At 44.3% G+C, this 18,302-nt stretch overlaps 5 protein-coding genes across 5 annotated transcripts; 3 read left to right on the top strand and 2 right to left on the bottom strand.

Moving 5' to 3' along the window:
* Positions 1-1,050: 1,050 nt before the first annotated feature.
* EAE97_001387 (uncharacterized protein) lies at positions 1,051-4,371 on the top strand (the record flags this gene model as incomplete). The annotated part of the gene is made up of 2 exons (XM_038871898.1): positions 1,051-2,229; positions 2,284-4,371. 2 exons carry the CDS (start codon positions 1,051-1,053, stop codon positions 4,369-4,371), a joined length of 3,267 nt encoding a protein of 1,088 aa, XP_038737799.1.
* Positions 4,372-7,885: 3,514 nt separating this feature from the next.
* On the top strand, positions 7,886-10,417 carry EAE97_001386 (uncharacterized protein; the record flags this gene model as incomplete). Its single annotated transcript, XM_038871897.1, has 1 exon — positions 7,886-10,417. The coding sequence occupies one exon, from the start codon at positions 7,886-7,888 to the stop codon at positions 10,415-10,417; it is 2,532 nt and encodes an 843-aa protein (XP_038737798.1).
* A 353-nt stretch (positions 10,418-10,770) lies between these two features.
* Positions 10,771-11,249, bottom strand: EAE97_001385 (uncharacterized protein; the record flags this gene model as incomplete). The annotated part of the gene is made up of 5 exons (XM_038871896.1): positions 10,771-10,809; positions 10,876-10,942; positions 10,996-11,062; positions 11,116-11,172; positions 11,225-11,249. The coding sequence occupies 5 exons, from the start codon at positions 11,247-11,249 to the stop codon at positions 10,771-10,773; spliced, it is 255 nt and encodes an 84-aa protein (XP_038737797.1).
* A 491-nt stretch (positions 11,250-11,740) lies between these two features.
* Positions 11,741-13,717, top strand: EAE97_001384 (uncharacterized protein; the record flags this gene model as incomplete). Its single annotated transcript, XM_038871895.1, has 2 exons — positions 11,741-11,892; positions 11,953-13,717. 2 exons carry the CDS (start codon positions 11,741-11,743, stop codon positions 13,715-13,717), a joined length of 1,917 nt encoding a protein of 638 aa, XP_038737796.1.
* A 1,023-nt stretch (positions 13,718-14,740) lies between these two features.
* EAE97_001383 (uncharacterized protein) lies at positions 14,741-16,450 on the bottom strand (the record flags this gene model as incomplete). Its single annotated transcript, XM_038871894.1, has 1 exon — positions 14,741-16,450. The coding sequence occupies one exon, from the start codon at positions 16,448-16,450 to the stop codon at positions 14,741-14,743; it is 1,710 nt and encodes a 569-aa protein (XP_038737795.1).
* Positions 16,451-18,302: the final 1,852 nt, after the last annotated feature.

The following is an 18,302-nucleotide window of genomic DNA, read 5'->3' as shown; positions in this document are numbered from 1 at the left end:
CCTAGGTTGAGAGCGATCGATATGAATCATATAATGATGATGATTTTGTGAGCGAATTTATTATGTTTTGTTTTATGGTTTGGTACTATGATATGATATGATATGGTATGCTGCGATGTGTTGTGTTGGGTTGTGTTGGGTTGTGTGTGCTTGTGTGTGCATGTATGTGTGTGGAGGTATGGCTTGATGTTTGATGGTGTGAGTCCCTAGGGAGGGAGTATGTTCGGTGTTGTAGATTTGAGTGAGTACTTAGCCTTGAATATTAGGCCATAGGGAGATTTGGAAATAAACCGAACAAAGTTCAAGCTAGCCTCGGGGAGAAGGCTACGGACCGCCGCGGTGTTGAATGTGGGGAAATAAGAAGGTCTTGATTGTTACGTAATGACAGAAGGATTTACGATGATAGGTAGACTCTACGATAGTGCTTGGCAGGGTGTGTAAGGAGTAATAATGTGATGTTTTCATCTCGATTTGGTATTTCAGGAGACCGGAGCAAATTGAGTACGGTCGTGTTTAAATCAACATGAGTAATAAGTCGCGTCGTTAGCGTTACAATTTATTTGGTGGTAATGTCGTGTAAACTTCACTTGTTTGTCTTGTTACGGCAACGAGGTGGATGTGAAGATATAAAACAATCAATTGATAGATCTAATTGATGGAATCTTGAAGAATATCGAGATCGCATTCAACCATTCAACAATAGCAGCCCTAACTCTCACGTGATACTTTTGCGGCACGGTCCACTAGCTGATCCTTGCAGCTAATTTTAGCACAATAAACTGGATTTTTCACAGCTAGCCTGACCTAGTAAGCACTTCCTGAATCTTTTTACACTATTCGCGCTTCTTCCCGACGAAACAACCTCCATCAACTTTTCAGACCACCACGTACAACTTCAAAATTCATCCAACATTCAAAGAATTTTGATTCGCATACGGTTCCTCATTCATCTCGACTATATCAAGTTGATAAATAAATTCAATTCGCATTGTCGCCCTTCGTCACCTTCACATAATCGCGAGTCGCGCCATCACTCGACAACTCCTCAAGATGGTTGGAGCTCGCCGCACACGCGCAGCTGGTGCCAGTCCAGGTGGTTTCAAATCACTTGATGATATTCCAAAGCCTACACGCGGAAAGGGAAAGAAAATCAAGGCTGAATCCGTCGAACGTTCAATCGAGTCCGAGTCCATCGATCCATTCATCACATCCGCCGAAGGCAACGATAATACGGAGTCGCAAAAGGCTTCATCACCACCTACAAATCCTTCCAGAACAAACTCTCCAGATTCGCACTCACCTTCTCCTACACCGGTCAATTCACGACTTGATTCGCGCTCTACTTCCCCACCTAAAAATAATACCACATCAAATGACGCGTCTTCGGACAACGACGTTATTGATCAAGAGCAAGATGCACAGCGCATTTCTCATCTCGGATCCAACAGAAAGAGATCACGAGTATCAGAGCCTTCCACCCACCAAGGTGTTGGCGTTACAAAGGAAGACGCAGAGGATGATGAGCAGAGGGTCAGCAAGCGTACACGTAGACAGGAAAGCCAGGACACCGAAGATGTCAATGTCGAAGCCGATGTTGAGAATGAAAAGTCGACCGAGCCAGAGCCCACACCCGCAAAGAAACCCAAAGGTCGTCCTCGCACTCGCGCAAAGGCAAGCCCTAAGAAATCTGCGAACAAGACTCGTGGCCGCAAGCAAGATCCAGTTGTCCTCAACGACAGCAGCTCAGACGAAGCAGCCGAGACGACTGTATCACCTTTCCAACCTCGATTGAACTCTACACCAAAGCAAGCCGCCGCGCCTTCTCCACGTACTCCTCAGAATCAGCAAGAATTGATTTCTTCTGAAGAAGATGAACCCCAAGCTGGTCCATCTACCATTACTCATTCAACCTCCAAACCTGCACACATCTCTCCTGATACCCGACCGGTTCCTCAAGCCGAAGCCGAAAAGCCAGCTTCATCTCTCACTGAAACTGGCCCTTCTCCCTCGAAGCCTCGTGCAATTCCTCCTGTCACTCGACCCATTGCTCGCGCAATTTCGACGTCGTCTATCAAGATTACACCTGGCATGGGAAAGACCGAAAGATTGCGTTTAATGATGATGCAAAGATATCATCCAGAAAGACTTGTTTCACCAACAAAAGGAAAAGAAGTCGCAAAGGAGGTTGTCAAAGAGGTTACCAAAGAGGTTGCTCAAAGCACAAATGATGTATGTTTCAAGAATTACCTTACCAACTTGTGCCACGATACTGACATAACGAAGATTGCTCATAATGAGCGTAAGAAGACGACCGCTGTGGCTTCTTCCAGTGAGACTCTTTCCAAATCCGATGCTCCCCATTCAAGACGTCAGTCTCCTCGGGATGGACACAAATTAATGGATCCTTATCTAGTAGCTATAAACAAAGTCTTCACTAATCACAAAGATAAGTCGAAGGCTATGCCATCTATTGAACAAGTTACCGCGTTCCTCAATGGCTTCGATGCTCAACAAGCTTCGCACAATGGCAAGAGACAAACGGTTACTCAAAAACCCGCTCATCCTCTTCAACCAATAACACCCAATCGCTCAGGATTTGTTGTTCCAGGTTACGGAAGTGATGACGATACCGTGATGTCCGATGAGGATGAAACACCCGACGTCGAGGAACCAAAGACACCTGAAGCACAAATTACTCCTGTGCCAACTGAAAGCCCTCGAAGCTCCTGGTGGAACCCTCTCTCTACTGTTGCTACGATGCTTACCAGCCCGTTCCGCAAGCAGGCCGATGCTGCCCCAGCTCCGCTTCCTTGCAACAAGCTTGTTCCACCACCATTCATTTTCAGCCAGCCACCAACCACTCCTTCGGCCGTTCCTCTCAAGCGTATGTCTCACTCAGATCGCAAGCGCAATACCCGAAACAATGCTCAAGGTCGTCTTGGTGGTTTCCAAACCGAACGTCGTCCACGACACAAGGATATCGGAAGATCACCAAGCTCCAAGAATGGTCTTCTCACCCCAGCTGAAATCAAGGAGATCCATAGAGCACAGGATGAATACGCCGCCAAGCATCAGAATAGAGGTCCTTTGATCGTAGCCAATCGGGATATTCATAAGACCGCACGAGCATCTCAAAGAGAATCTCAGGCTAAGAAGGCTGCTGTTGCTGATGCAGTCGAGGAAGAAACTTCTTCGTTCACACATATTCCAGCAGGCGAGAAGCGTGATGCCAACGGCACACCAAAAGCCCCTAGCCAACGCTGGAATAATTTCTTAGAGTCTAGTATTGATTCAGATTACGGCCCCAGATGGGTTCGATGTCCAAATGGTCTTTATATTCGAGAGGGTTCCACTGACAAACAATTTGAATCTGGCGATCTTGGCGATGATTCTGCCTGGCAAGATCACTATCGTGACATCGACGCTTTCCCAAAGCAAGATATTTACAAGGGAGCAGGCGTCCAAAATCCACTCAACTCAGCTCAGCTTCTTGAGCAGGCTGCTTTACGTGCTAAGGGAACACCAAACATCCCAGACGAGAGCGAAAACGACTATACTTATGTCACTAATGAGCGTCAAAAGAGAGTTCTGTTCTATCCAAGAAGTCCTTACAACATGTTCCAAGTCCCAGGTAAAAAGCTCACCGCGGCTCATATTGCGAATATCAAGGAAGGACTTCCTCTTCTTAACCCCCGTGATGAATACGGAATTGCTATCAAGATGCCTACTGGTGGGTCGGGCGACAATATCTTCAACCACCTGGCAGAACAGCAAAGGAAAGCTCAATACAAGGATGCCGTTGAAATGAAAGCTGGCAGAACTTTGGAGGCAAAGCGATGGACTCAAACTCCTCCACCAAAACCCAAGCCCGTCAATGCCAAACTTCCTGGTACTGTTGAGAACACCCCGGCTCCAATCTCCGAGGCTGTACAGCACGCCATGAAGAAGGCCAACAAATACTTACCCACAAAGGGCAGTGGTCTTAGACAGGTTTCCACCATGAGCCCTGTCCAGACTGATCAAGAGAAGGGTTTGAAGGCTGCGAAGGATTCTATGCCCATGTTCAACTTTGATTTCACTGCTGCATCCATTGGCTGGAATGCTGACCCTTTGGTTATGGCACGTGTTCAGGAGCGTCTGGGCGAGGGTTACATCCCTATCACACCCATTCCCGACCACATTTGGCATGAATATGATGATCTTGAACAAGGTCCAGTAGAGCAAGCAGTTGCATCATTGTTCGAAGGCATTGACCCCAGAATGTTTGGATCTATGCACAATGGAATCCAAGACCCATCACGACCCCAACCCAAGTACTGGGACGAGCTTCCAGAAAGTCCCGTTGCTGAACGCGCCATCAGATTATGGTAAATTCTAGCTGAACCTAATCCAGTCTTCACGTTAAGTGTCTGTCTCTCAAGACGCTCAACTTTCAAATTGAACCTTACATCAATCATTAATTGAAAACGCTCCTACTTTGGTTGCGGGGCTCTCCCTTGATGGTTCAAATCCATCAGGCATGCGAGTCGCCTTGATATTCTTGATTTGGTTCAAGACTGGTTATATTCTTGCTCGATTTATCTGGATTTTAACATTGGGTGCGTGGTGCTGGGTGATAATGATACCTTTACATGATTGTTTTCTACTGTTTGAGTTTTTAATAGGATAGTCAACGACGGCGGGGCGCTTCTGAATATGATCGAGGGCTTTCTTTTTCACGATATGATACGATCGATACCCTTCTTTTTCGCTCAGAGATACACCTTTTGCACACGTCAGATGAGCGAGTTATATACTCTGACAATGTGCGATTTCTTCACAAAATATTTCGTCCTTTCGACACTACCAGCAAGATGAATTATGTCATCGGCACATTAATTTTACATCACGTACATATTTACAGGGATTTTCGAAACACCGAGGATACGATTACTCGGAGCTGGGTTTGGGAGGTGGCTCCTTCCTACCCACTTTGTTGCAGCCTATCCAGCGTTTTCAATTTTCTCACCGTTAATGTTTACGAGATTGAACATATCAACATTAATATTGGCACCCATACACATACGGCGAAGTTCATTGAAAGAATGAGAATGACAGGCAATGATTTCTCTAGGATGGGATCTCCCAGAATTAGGTCAGGATGGTGGGATCCTCGCACCTGATTTCTGCCACCTATCCAGCTTTCTCTATTTCGCTTTTGTCGCTGTGGAAGCTACGTATCAGAACTATTCGGCAGCGATTGTTTATTACATCGATGGACAGCAGTGGTGACTGTTGGTTATAAAAATGGATCATGGCATTGGAGTTTGTTGAATATAAGAATGGGTGATTGAAGTGACTGCGTATGGATGAATGAAGTGATTTCTAGAAGATAGTCGATGGCAGTGCGTTTTGTGCACCCATTTCTTTTCTTATGTATTACACTGTGGGGACGTCCCCCCACGGTTGCGTTTGCTTTTTGTATTACACTGTGGGGACGTCCCCCCACGGTTGCGTTTGATTTTTTGTATTACACTGTGGGGACGTCCCCTCACGGTTGCGTTTGATTTTTTGCATTCCATTATGGGGACGTCCCCCCATGATAGGTCTGCTTCATTTCCTTTTTGCGTTTTTCTTTTTTGGTCCGATGTCACCATGCAATATGCAAAGCTCGGGAAACCCAACTTCAGATTGTTACCTAACTGTAGCGGGCGGTGGATTGAGATGAGGGAAACGCTTGCATGCAGTCTTGTTGCTGCCTTTTGTTTTGGAGTTTGATATTGGCAGGGTACTTGAATTTATTCGGAGAGGTCTCTAGTTCGCTGGACGCAGTGGATGATAGATTCTCTACGTTTCAAATGGCTACGTACATGCTGTATCAGTATGTGTCTTTTGGTTCTCTTTAGCATAGCATTGGGATGGAGTTTGTCTTTCTCGGTATGGGCATTGAGCATGGTATGGAGCATGGTATATGGGATTGCATGGAATTCTAAGCATGGAGCATGGTTAGTGCATTAAGCGTTGCCTTCTTTCGCATTACAAGCAAGTTCTCTAGAGAGATACCATGAGTAGACGACAATGATTTTTACATGCTGTCTTTACAGGTTTCACACGGAAGGTAAAGACGGATGGGATTTTAAGGGATGGATGGAATACAAAAGGGAATGATTGGCCTACAGGGTGCGCAAAGAGTAATTTGTATAGGATACAATGAATAAGTAAAAAATTTCAAAATTCAAATAAAGAGCTTGGTGTTTCTGCTTTTGTGTGTGGTGATTTGATTTGTAGTGATTTGATTTGGTGTTGGGATTTCTTTTTGTGATGGAGTGAAGAGATGGATCATGATGCGAGAGGGGTTTGTTAGCATTCCTTTCTGGTTTGTGATGTTGATGTGAATGATGATGTGTGGTGCTTTGTATGGTTGAGTGAGTGTGTGTTGATTTTGGGTATTGAGGATATCTTGAATATAGGTACCTGTTTGTATGTATTGTGCGTTATGGTATGATATGGTGGGCATCAGGTATTTGATGTAAAGAGTTTGGATTAGGTGTGAACGTTTGGATTGGAGAGCAGGAGGGGGGAGGCGGTGGTAATTTGTGGGTAGTTTGTTGGTGTCAATACTGAGTGATTTTGTATCTTAAGGTTTGAATTGGATATTTTACGTGGAAGGGTTGGATTTTGGCGCGGAGGACAACTTGGAAGACAATTGAAGGAGGTATACCTCATCGATTTTATCTTGCTGCTTTGTTTGTGATATATAGATAGACAAAAGTATTGCATGCTCAGCGTGGTGTTAGCTATAGATAGATTGAAATAGTTGAGGGTTCACCACTACTACTTCTACCGCCGGTGCAGTTTTCAAGTTGTCTACGGATATTAATGATATTGATCGTTGTAGGTCGTCACACCTAGTGGAAAAGGTACTGCAAACATACAATAAATACTCTTCACGCTTTATAACCCACATGCCACATTCTTCGGCATCAACACTATATTAGCATCTTTACGGCATTCGAAAGACTTGGCTCAGGATCGCGGGTGCCTGATGGGGGGGGGGTGAACAATCCGGGAAAAGGATTTGTAAATAGTTATCCTGTTGAGTCTTTGTTCTGCAATTTCAAATCCGTCGCTTATTGGACTCGAAATATCCCATCTTTGTTCTAAAAGTACCTCGAGCGTACCTTGGGGGTACATCATTTACACCTCAGACAAAGAAACACAAATTCAGAATGATATGTGAATGGAGAGACGGAGTGTGCGTTCTAGTCCGACGACAAAGAAAGAGTGTATGTTTAGGATGATGGTCAATTGGGATAAAGAAAACCGCATGGTTGAGAGTAATCAATACAAACAAGAAAAATTGACTCGAGGAAATGGAACAAATGGAAATGGGAATGGAAATACCAATACGTACGAGAGGATTATAAATAGGCCGATTCAAAGGTGCAATCTACGTGGCGAGAAACCTTCTTCGGTATACACATAAAGGAAATAGAATTCTAGAAAAAGATGTGAAGAAATGGAATAAAGAAGATTTAGTCACCATCATGTGTAGAAGAGCGAAAAGATTAATAGTTAAAAGTGTTTGGATCTTCTAGAGAGTTTTTTAATTTTTTTCTTCTCGCGATTCTAGCAAACATTGTTTTTGATAGCATCTATTATTATTATTATTATTATTCATACTGAGCTGAACATTAATCAGCAAATTCATCTTTATCTTGCTTTCAGCGAAAGAGGAGTAAGGATTTGAGAAGAGGGTTTTGTCTCTTATAGTAGGCATTATTTGAGCGAGGCATAACCAAAGAGAGAAATATCAACAAAAGCAATTATTTCGTCTCCTTGCAATTTATTCGCAAGATCTCAATTCTGAAGCCCAGCAGAGAAATAACCCTAAAATTTGTCAACCATGAAAATCACACATACAACCTATAACGAGGTACGCGGCGGAGCCCCTACTCCAGTTCCTCCCCTATCTCGCAGTCCCCAATTCATAACCACACCTACTGCGTTTCGATTCGATACCAACACGCCTCCACGCTTCGCCACACCTACTCAGTCTCCTTCGCCGCCTCCAAGGAACCCCTTGGTATATACCACGCGTCGGCTAAAACGGTATTTGAAGACCTCCTTCCGGAACCGGACGCGGCCTGTAAGTCGGCGGCTTTCGCGGTCGCGACAGGGGACGAGTATACGGTATCCCCCGCGGGAAATGCATCCCCCGACCATTCCGACACAGGTTGGGAAATACCACAGCGGGAGTGTGCGCGGGAGCTTTTCGTCCAAGGGAGAGGAGAGGATGGTGGGGGAGAGGGGAAGTCAGAGTTATGAGAGAGGGTTGGAAACGCGATATAAACATGCGAAGGGGAAGAAGCGCGCGAGTTATCTGAAGCCGAGAGAGGAGGCGAGAGTGAGTTTGGGGGAGTGGGGAGGGAAGAAGGGGTTGGCGGGGTTGGATTTTGAGAGTTATATGAAACAGCAGCGGGGATTGGAGAGGGATTTTGGAAAGGGCTATACGGGGGGCAATAGTCCTCCTAGTTCGTCGAGTTTGCATATTCTGGTGGGGAAGAATGAGAGGGAGGTAAGGGATGAGAGTCCGCCGAAATTTTTGCCGAGAGAAGATGCAGGGGGGAGGAATGGGAGGGGAGAAAAACAGGGGCTTGCGTATGGGGGAATGACGCAGTTGGATCCGGAGACGTACATGAAACAGCAACGGGAATTGGAAAGAGATTTTGCAAAGGGCCCGGGGTATGCTGGGAATAGTCCTAGTCCTCCGCATAGTCGTGGTGAATCGCCGCATAAGGCGTTTGCGCGCGGAAATGGGAATCATTCGCCGATTTCGATACCGATTCCCATACCGCCGCCTGCGGGATATACGTATGATAATGGGACGGGAAATACGAGTCAGAGGGATAGTGTGAGGTTTTCGGATGTGCAGTGGAGTAGTGCTGGGAGTGCGACGGGGACGACGGGGACGACGGATAGTGGGAATGTTGCGGAGAGTTCGAGAGGGAGAGGAGCGGAAGTGGCGATGGGGAAACATAAGGCTGCGCCGAGACAGAGATTAAGAAGAAAGGGGAAGTTGGAAGAGAGAGATCAGAGTCCTGCGACTACGCTGGTTAGTTCTCGTTCGCAGACAATCAGTAAAGAAGATGAGATGGCTGGTCATGAGAGTAGACGCCAGGAAATACATCGAGATAGCGAGGAAGAAGTAACGAGCATGGAACAATTAGAAGCGATGAGAGCGGCAATATGGAATGGGAAATTGGAAAGAGTAGTCCCGCCCAGTTCTGAAATACCTAAACACACGGATGTGCTACACCACTCGAATCCGAGCTCAACTTCAAGTCGGGGTAGCAAAAATAGTAAGAATAGTAGGGGTAAAGGAAAAGGAAAAAATGTAGAGGGGAGGGCAAGTCCGATTCAGAAACTGAAAGGGTATATGGGACAGAGTCGCGATGCTGTGCACGATCCTCATGAGAAAAAGACGACTTCCAAGGGAAAATTACCTAGTCCGTTTGACTATTTATTGTATCCGAGTTACGATGGGAAAAAGAGTGGAAGAGAAAGCACAGAATTGAGAAAAAGCTCCAAATCAAAGTCGAAGGGTAAATCCAAAGAGGGAGAAGATAGCGATGATGACTTCTGGGGATGTGTCGGCGAAACGCATAACGAGAGTGGGATATTACTTTCTCACTCCCCTGCGATCCTATCAGAAAAGTCCCATCAAAACTCCATTCCATCCGGGACCGAACTCCCCAAGCATCGTAAACCGAGCGATGATTCCTGGAACACGCATTTGAACGATCTCTGTAAACTGTGTCGGAAACACGAACGAACCAGCTCTCGCGGTCTCTGTCATTCCTGCGAAGCTAATTTTCTCAACACGAAAGCGTGGGAAGATACGACTTTGCAGTTTGATAGCGATGATATTTCTCCCACGCCACCTTTGAAAGATCGGAGAAACATTACTAGGGTGCGCGATATGTTGGCTACGACGCCTCCGAGCTATGATGTTGAGTATCGACCGCCTGTTCCTCCGAAAGATGTCCCCGGGGAAGAGAGAAAGATTTATGTATCAAAAGTTGAACATAGCCGACCGCAGATTGTGAATCCATCGCCGGTTAGACAGGAGAGTCAGATGCTGGTGTATGGAGGAATGGGTGATAGTCCGAGGGATATCGAGATAGGGTTTCCGGAGTGGCAGACGCATGGTTTGCAGATTGAGGGGGCGAAGACGGAGGAGATGTTTAAGAGGTGGTCGCAGAGTTATAGGAGAGGTGGAATTGAGGAGAGCAGAGATGGAGATGAGCAGGGAAAGGAGGAGGGAGATGTGGAGGAGCCGAGGGATAGCGTTTTTTATGATTTTTGGGGCGATATTTTGAAGGATGATAGAAGACCTGAAACATCGAAGATGGAGGAAAGGAAAGCGAACCCTTGAACTTGAGCGAACTTGAGCGAACTTGAGCTTGGATAATATGGTAGATAATTTATGTCTGTATATGAATAATGGACCTCTAGTCCTTTTTTTGAACGGTTTCGTGTACGTTGAAAAGGCAATGATAACATCCCACTTGTGAGTCTCTATGGTAGAAAACTGAGTGTTGTGTTCACCACAAGTGATTGAGAGACCTCACTTGAGATACTCTGAATCTTAGTTTAAATGGTTGCAATTTAATTTGAGATAAATTATGACATCAAGGAGGATTGATGGGATCGCAAAACGTTGGCATTCCTCTCTATAAAATGATCATTTCCTTAACTTTTGATACCCGTTAACAACACACATAACGTTCATGATCCTCCAATTGGTCCTTCTCCCCCTGGTACCAGCTACTCTATTATTAGCTCTTGACTGTTTCTCGTGATGCGTATACCAAGACATGGAAAGATACGTACCATAGCAATACCATTACCGTTCAGTAAAATCTTAGGAAGCTTTGTTTGGCTTCCAGATTGGTGGTCACTATGAGTACTTAGTAAAAATTTAAAAGCTTTATAGAGTGAACAGATACATACAATTCGATAACATCTTCTAAAACCATGTTGACATAGTCATCGAAACCAGTGAGTGTGCCGGTGAATTCTGGTAGTGTGTGAGTATGGATTTCTGGAAAGAGGTGATGATAGAGGTAGTACCTTTGTCACCTTTCATGACGACCCAGATTTTAGAACCGACACACTTGTCAATAAGTTCTACCAATGTGTTAGTTTGTGCATGTGTTTGCGGGCAGATAGAATAACTGACCAAGAGGGAGAAGTTGGCTGGCCATTTTGGATGACTGGCTTGAGGTTTACTGATCAGAATATTAAGCTTGCAAGAAAATTAGTTTGTTGTGTGGAATAGAAATGACTGCGTGGTAAGAGATTCAATATAGCAAATCTTTGTGATTGCCCAGGTCTGGCATTGACTGCGATTCCGTATGGAGGGGGCAATCAAACAAGGTAGAAGCACGTGAGCTTGACAGCGCAGGATGAAGGGATTTGACTCACAGTTCAACACCACAGGAAGATATTAGAAACTGTATCACAGAGTTCGTCCTAATTGACGATTAATAGTTTCGTTGTTTGGTTCTTTCCTGTTCGTCTCAAAATCGCATAAACCTCGTGATTCCCCAACTAACAGACAAATTCATCTTCAAGCCTCAGGCATCAATTCCGTACAGTTTCCTATCATCGACCTCTAGGATCAACGATTGGCGTGCATCTGCCTAGTCCTCCACTCCTTCGTAGGACCACAATTCTCTATACAAATGCTCGTGTCATGCTCCCAGGTAATCATGGAGCATATACGGTGGGCAAATCACTTCGGCGTCCCATTATGAAGAATATAACTTCCTTTATTGGGAAATCGAATTTGGCCTCTGTAGAAGCAATGGGTTCAGCAATTGCAGGCATGAGTGGAAAGAGGGCAAGGTATGTTTGGAACTCTATACTGCAATTTACATATTTTTGAAGCTGATACATATTCTGCAGTCCTGTGGTGACTCGATCGATCTCATCCAATTCCCCAAAGACATGGCAGCCAAGTCATGGTATCGTCTTCAAAGATGTTTCTGCGCCAGGGTCACCGAGACATTTGAGTACGGCTTCTGTGACAGAGAATGAGCAGAATTTAGAGTATCATTCATACGCCGAAGATAGTTATGTTCTGGCAAACGCGCACGTTGAAAGCTCGAAAACTCAGAAGGTGGCGACAGTGGTTCAGGAAGAGAGTTTGGAGACTGGAACAGGAGTAAATGTTCAAGAGGTAGCAGAGGGACAAGAGATAGCAGATGAGATCCTGGAAGATCCTACTAAGAAGAAACTTCCGATTTCCGAATCCACATACCAAATGACGGAGGAATTGTTTAAAAAGGCGAAAAATGCCGAGCCAGAGACACCAGAATCCTACTGGTCACACACTCTATATCGTGGGCCAGAGGAGAATGGTATTCCGAAGAAAGTCAAAGTACATTATTGCCGGAGTCTGCAAACCACAGAACAGACCTTGAAACAACACTTCTTGGGTAAAAAGGTTCTAGGATTTGATATAGAATGGAAGGCAGAGGCACGCGCGTATCATGGACCAAAGAAGAATGTTTCTTTGATTCAACTCGCAACTGAAGAACGAATTGGTCTCTTTCACATTGCATTGTTTCCACAAACCAATGCCTCGGAACTCGTGGCTCCAACTTTGAAGAAGATCATGGAGGATCCAGAAGTCACCAAAGTAGGCGTGGCAATCAGCGCAGATTGTACACGTCTCAGAACACATCTTAATATTGATTCAGTCTCTATATTTGAGCTTAGCCATCTTCACCGACTGGTCAAATATACCCTTTCCCAGGAATACGATCTGATCAACAAGAGACTAGTTTCGCTAGCAAAGCAAGTTGAAGAGCATCTACACCTACCATTGTTCAAGGGCGGGGATGTTAGAGCTAGTGATTGGAGTCGAGGACTATCAATCCAGCAAATCTCATATGCAGCATCAGATTCATATGCTGGTTTTCATCTATACGATATACTTGAGACCAAGCGCCAGGCTCTAGACCCAACGCCTCCACGTCCATCTCACGCCGACCAAAACGCGCCTATCCCCCTATCACACCTTCCCACACAAACTCCAATAAAACGAAAATATACTCGACGCCAGGTCATGCAAGATCCCCTACCACTTGACCCTGATTTTTTGCTCGAAGATCCCAAAGCTACCATTGAAGCTTCGATTGAAACTGGAACCGAAGCAGGAAGTGAAATAGAGATCAACGATCTCGTGAGAAAAGTCATCGGTTCCGAGCCACCAGTAAACATACGAAGAATACACCCCGCATCCAACCCTAATGATCTTGTGAGGAAAATCACCACTTCCGAACAATCAATAAAAATTCGAAGGATTGAACCCGCATCCGACTCTCACGATGGCGAAGAATCTCCCGTTCTCCTAGCAGCCGACGTACTCACAACCTTTTATCTAGAAGCCAATCCAGAATCTAAAGTCTCACGATTGCAACTCGTGCCTTACTTTATTTGGTACCATAATGTCCATCTTTCCATTCCACAGATTGCAAGCATATGCAGCAACCGGGATAATAAGACTATAATAAAGCGGATACTGACAGTGATCTCGGGAGATAAACTACCTTATGAAAAGCACAGATTGAGGAATCTTTTAGAAGGGTTGTCCAAAAACGTGGCCTGGGAAAATTTTCGAGGATTGGTAGAGGCGGTTGATACACCGGATGTTTGTGAAGATTAGAAAGTCATCACGAGAAGGCGTTTAGAATTGGAGTATTTGATTTGGGCTTGAGAATGGGCGGCATGGGCGGCATGGGTGGGAAGGGACATGATATGATACACTACTATGGTTACTCGGGGCGGCCATTGCGGAATGGTTGCTTATTCATGGTCCGTTGGAATCCTTGGAATCCGCGAGGTTGGGTATACATTGGATTGCGTATATTTCTGTAAATTGTGTGTTGAGTAAGGAAAGGAAGAAATATGAAACATTCCCACTTCACTTTGTTATATACATACATACATACATACATACACATATACATACACATACACATATACATAGGTATAGGTATAGGTACAGGTATAGCAAGAATACACGTACAATACTGAACTTCTGAATATGTATATTATAATATATCAAACGCCCCACAGAACTTTACACAAAATCTAGTTCAAACCATCCATTGGAAACTTGACACTCTTTTATCTATATCTATCGAGTATTTTCAGTCTATTCAAGATGAGAACTTTACATGCTGCTGCAACGAACCAAGGATGATTGACTTCAACCTTTAAGAAGGCTAGGAGAAAATCACGAAATGAAATGGGAAATACACTGACTTTTGTGTGTGTGATACATTATATCAAGATATTGTTATTCCTATTCAGGAGTCAGGAGTCAGGAAATGACGATTATTTGTATCTGGGAGCATCGATGCGCATTGCGGATGCTGATTTGGAAGTTGCAATCATACTGGTTGAACGTCGTGCTATGTTAATCAAGATTTGAGGATATTTGAATTCACCTTTCAAGATATCAGGCACATAACAAATTCTATCATAACGTTTTTATTTTCTTTAAATCCATTCAGTCATACATTCGTTACTATCTTGATTTTTGATTTTGATTTCATATCTTTTTAAAATAGAAATAAAAGTAACAGAATTATAATCGTATACTAGTTCCTAAGCTCCAAAATTCCTGATATATACACATACACATAACGGATAGCACACAATACACAATCGCTCATAACCCAGCTTATAACTTCGATCCGTTGGTACCATTGCCATTAACGGTGGTAGCATGACTCTCCTTCATCGGAGCCCCATTACTCTCATTGTGACTCAAACTAACCCCCTTCATCATGTTCGCCGTTCGGTTCTTTGGATCCTTCGCCATACCGTTATGCGTACCACTGAAGTTCATATCCGCGATACCTGGATATCCCTTGATGCCCGTCGCCTTCTCGAGACGGCTGGCTAGGTCCTCGGATACTTCGCGGAAGATAGCAATTTGGCGCTTAATCGCCTCTTCCTTTCTGCAGTTCGCCATGTGTCCGGAAATGTTACTGATAAAGCGATCTTTGGCTCCATCGTCGAAGACCTTCTCCCACAAAGCTCTTGGGGCCTTGAAATCTTCCTCGCGGATTTCAGAGAGGAAAGTGACGGCGTTGCCGGCGAAGTGGCCGTGGAGTTTATCAGTATCGACTGTACGTTCTCTAAAGTGGATGGGTTCGATAGAGGAAATATAGTTAGGACGAGATCCTTGGTTGTAGAAAGCCATACCACCATCGCGCTGGAAATTACCCATGCGGTAACTGGTGCGGGGAGCATTGACGGGGAGTTGTTGGTAATTTACACCTACACGATGACGATGGGCATCTGGGTAGGAGAAGAGACGCGATTGAAGGACTGGATCCGCGGAGGGCTCGAGTCCTGGTACCAAGTGAGCGGGATTGAAAGCCACTTGTTCGATTTCGGCAAAGTAGTTAACTGCATTCTCGTTGAGAGTGAGTTCTCCAACCTTGCGGAGTGGGAATTGCTTGTGTGGCCAGACGTGAGTAAGATCGAAGACATTAATCTTTTCTTTCTCCCATAATTCCTCGGCCTCCTTGGCTGTCATGGTCTGAACTTCGAGACTCCACTTTGGGAAATCACCCTTCTCGATTGCCTCATAAAGATCCTTTTGAGCGTAATCTGGTGACTTCTCAGCGGACTCTTCTTGAGTGAAGAACTTAGTTCCTTGCTGAGAGATCATGTGAAATTGACAGTATACCCATTCGCCAGCCTTGTTGACAAGCTTAATGGTATGTCCAAAATATCCATGCATGTGACGCCATCCATCTGGAATACCACGATCACCCATAAGAATCATGACTTGATGAACTGATTCCGGATTCTGAGAAAGGTAATCCCAGAACATTGTTGAGTCATCAGCATGAGTGAGATGGGTTGAAGGATCACGCTTCTGGGTATGAATAAAATGAGGAAACTTGGCTGGATCTCTCAAGAAGAAAACTGGTGTGTTATTGGCAACCAAATCCCAATTTCCCTCCTCGGTCTTAAACTTGACGGAGAAACCTCGTGGATCACGAGCACAATCATGCGAACCAGATTCACCACCGACAGTGGAAAATCTGACAGTGATTGGACACTCCTTGCCCTCTTGAAACATATCTGCAAGGCACAAGTCATCCAAGCCATTTGTAGTTTTGTATACGCCGTGAGCTCCACCACCCTTAGCATGCACAACACGCTCTGGAATCCTTTCGCGGTCGAAATGTGAAAGGAGGTCGATCAGGTGAAAGTCTTGGAGGAGTAATGGTCCGCTCTCGCCTACGCGTTGTGTCTCATATGGATGTGGCATTGGTACGCCATTAGCAGTTGTGTAAACGACATCTTGAGACTTTGCGCTTCTATCGTCTTGATAGTCGCGATACTGATCACCGGAAGCCTTGCGGGAGGACATAATGAATTATTGCGAAGATGAAATTGTGGATAAAATAAAGAGTAATTTGTTTCTACAGATAGGAGTATAATAATAATAATAATAATAATAATAATAATAAACAATCACATCTTAGACTCAACGGATCGGTTCTGCCATATATGTACCATGCCTTCTCGGCATTTTGCCTCGTTCACAAAAAATCAATGACTTCATGACTTCATGAATGCGGGATGTTCAATAGAAACCCTTTGATTGGTTGAACAACTTAATTGGAATTGAGACCAAGCAAAATGATGCTTTTAGCGTTGACGCTTGCTTCCGATTCATGGAATGCGGAGACATTAGCCGCTAGTGATGAGGTATCACCGTGATACCAACGATCGAGAACCTTTTGATTTCCAAACAAGAGTTACATAATCTGCCAGATCTTCGATCATTTTTAATATGCACATTGACGCCTCTATATCTTGGAACTGAGCTATATTGAATAACGCAGTCTCGAAGCAGTGTTCCTCAACGGTGGCCAACTTACAAATTCGTCAGCGCATTGTCTTTTTCTAAGCAAAGAAGTTTCTAATGAGAAGCAACCCGCAAATTCGGGATATACACAGGAGATACCTCGCCTTCATCTAAGATAGAATCATAACTGAGTGATGTGCTCGTGAAATTGATCCACACTTCTCCTCCAATGGTGGCAAAAGGAAGGCGAAGTCCCCATGAAAAGAAGAGCCTTCCAGATCGTAATTACAATTCCCATCCACCACACGTTTCCGACATGGCGAATGCATAGCAATCGAGGTAAACACCATGCAACTTCAATAGGTGCACATAGCAAAAGAATACGAGTACGAATAAAGAAGCTCAAATGATACCTAATGCACTAGAGTACCGGCAAGAGCACCGGCATTCTGGTTGTGAGTACACATATGGTTTTTCAAAATCCCATCGGAGATAAAACTCAAATTCAGATGTGGCGGCGAACCTTCCCCAGATTCTTGTAGATCGGGTGGGGTAAACACATGATCTAATTAGTCATCATGATGGACTTTGTTTCTCTTCGGTTAACCTATGATCACAATCTCCACAAATGCATCTGAAGATCAAGAATATAACTACATATATACATATATACATATACACTTCACCAAGTCTTCATCCTGTTTGCCCTGTTTGCTCATGACCATCTATTGGCACCCCCGGCCTCACTCATATTTCACTCAAACGTAACCGAGAATAGAAGAAGAGCATAATTTCGCTGCAAAAGTTTCTCTTATTCCTGTCCAGTACCAATACTTGACCAAGTACCCCACAACCCACAATTTACCTACTATATCAAAGAAACGGCATCATAGCCATAGCTTCATAGTCGACCACTACATCTATCGCGTACATTCCATAGAGGCAATAGTTCATAATTTTACATCCCAACTACGCAAGTCAAACATGAACCTACTCGCTACCTCTGACCTAATTACACACTACACGTTTCACTTCCAGAGTTCACTAGCCACAACTATAAATACCTAAGTATGTAAGATCTCATGATCAGCGGCCCGTTTTCTCAATACCAATGAATTCACCCAATAAGAACCATGGGAAAGATTTCCTCATACTTTCTTGATCTTACAACTTTTCGATTATCTAATATATTTCCCCCCTGCGTGTGTTTGATGTACTTATATCATCTACCAGTTGTGATACATGATTTTATTTGCTCATTCTATCTGTTCTTTACTCCACACCAAGGCTTAATGGGAACACTAAATGATGCCTATTTCTATTGTAATAGTAGCATCTTATATATGTGTCCTCATGACATTTTACAACTGTCCTTATCGTAGTGTATTCCACGACATCATGGCTTGTAAAT

Source organism: Botrytis byssoidea (assembly GCF_014898295.1).
Source record: "Botrytis byssoidea strain MUCL 94 chromosome Unknown BBYS_002, whole genome shotgun sequence".
In the NCBI taxonomy this organism is placed as follows: Eukaryota; Fungi; Ascomycota; class Leotiomycetes; order Helotiales; family Sclerotiniaceae; genus Botrytis; species Botrytis byssoidea.
The sequence above is the reverse complement of the archived record's forward strand: the minus strand, read 5'-3'. Positions and strand labels throughout refer to the sequence as shown.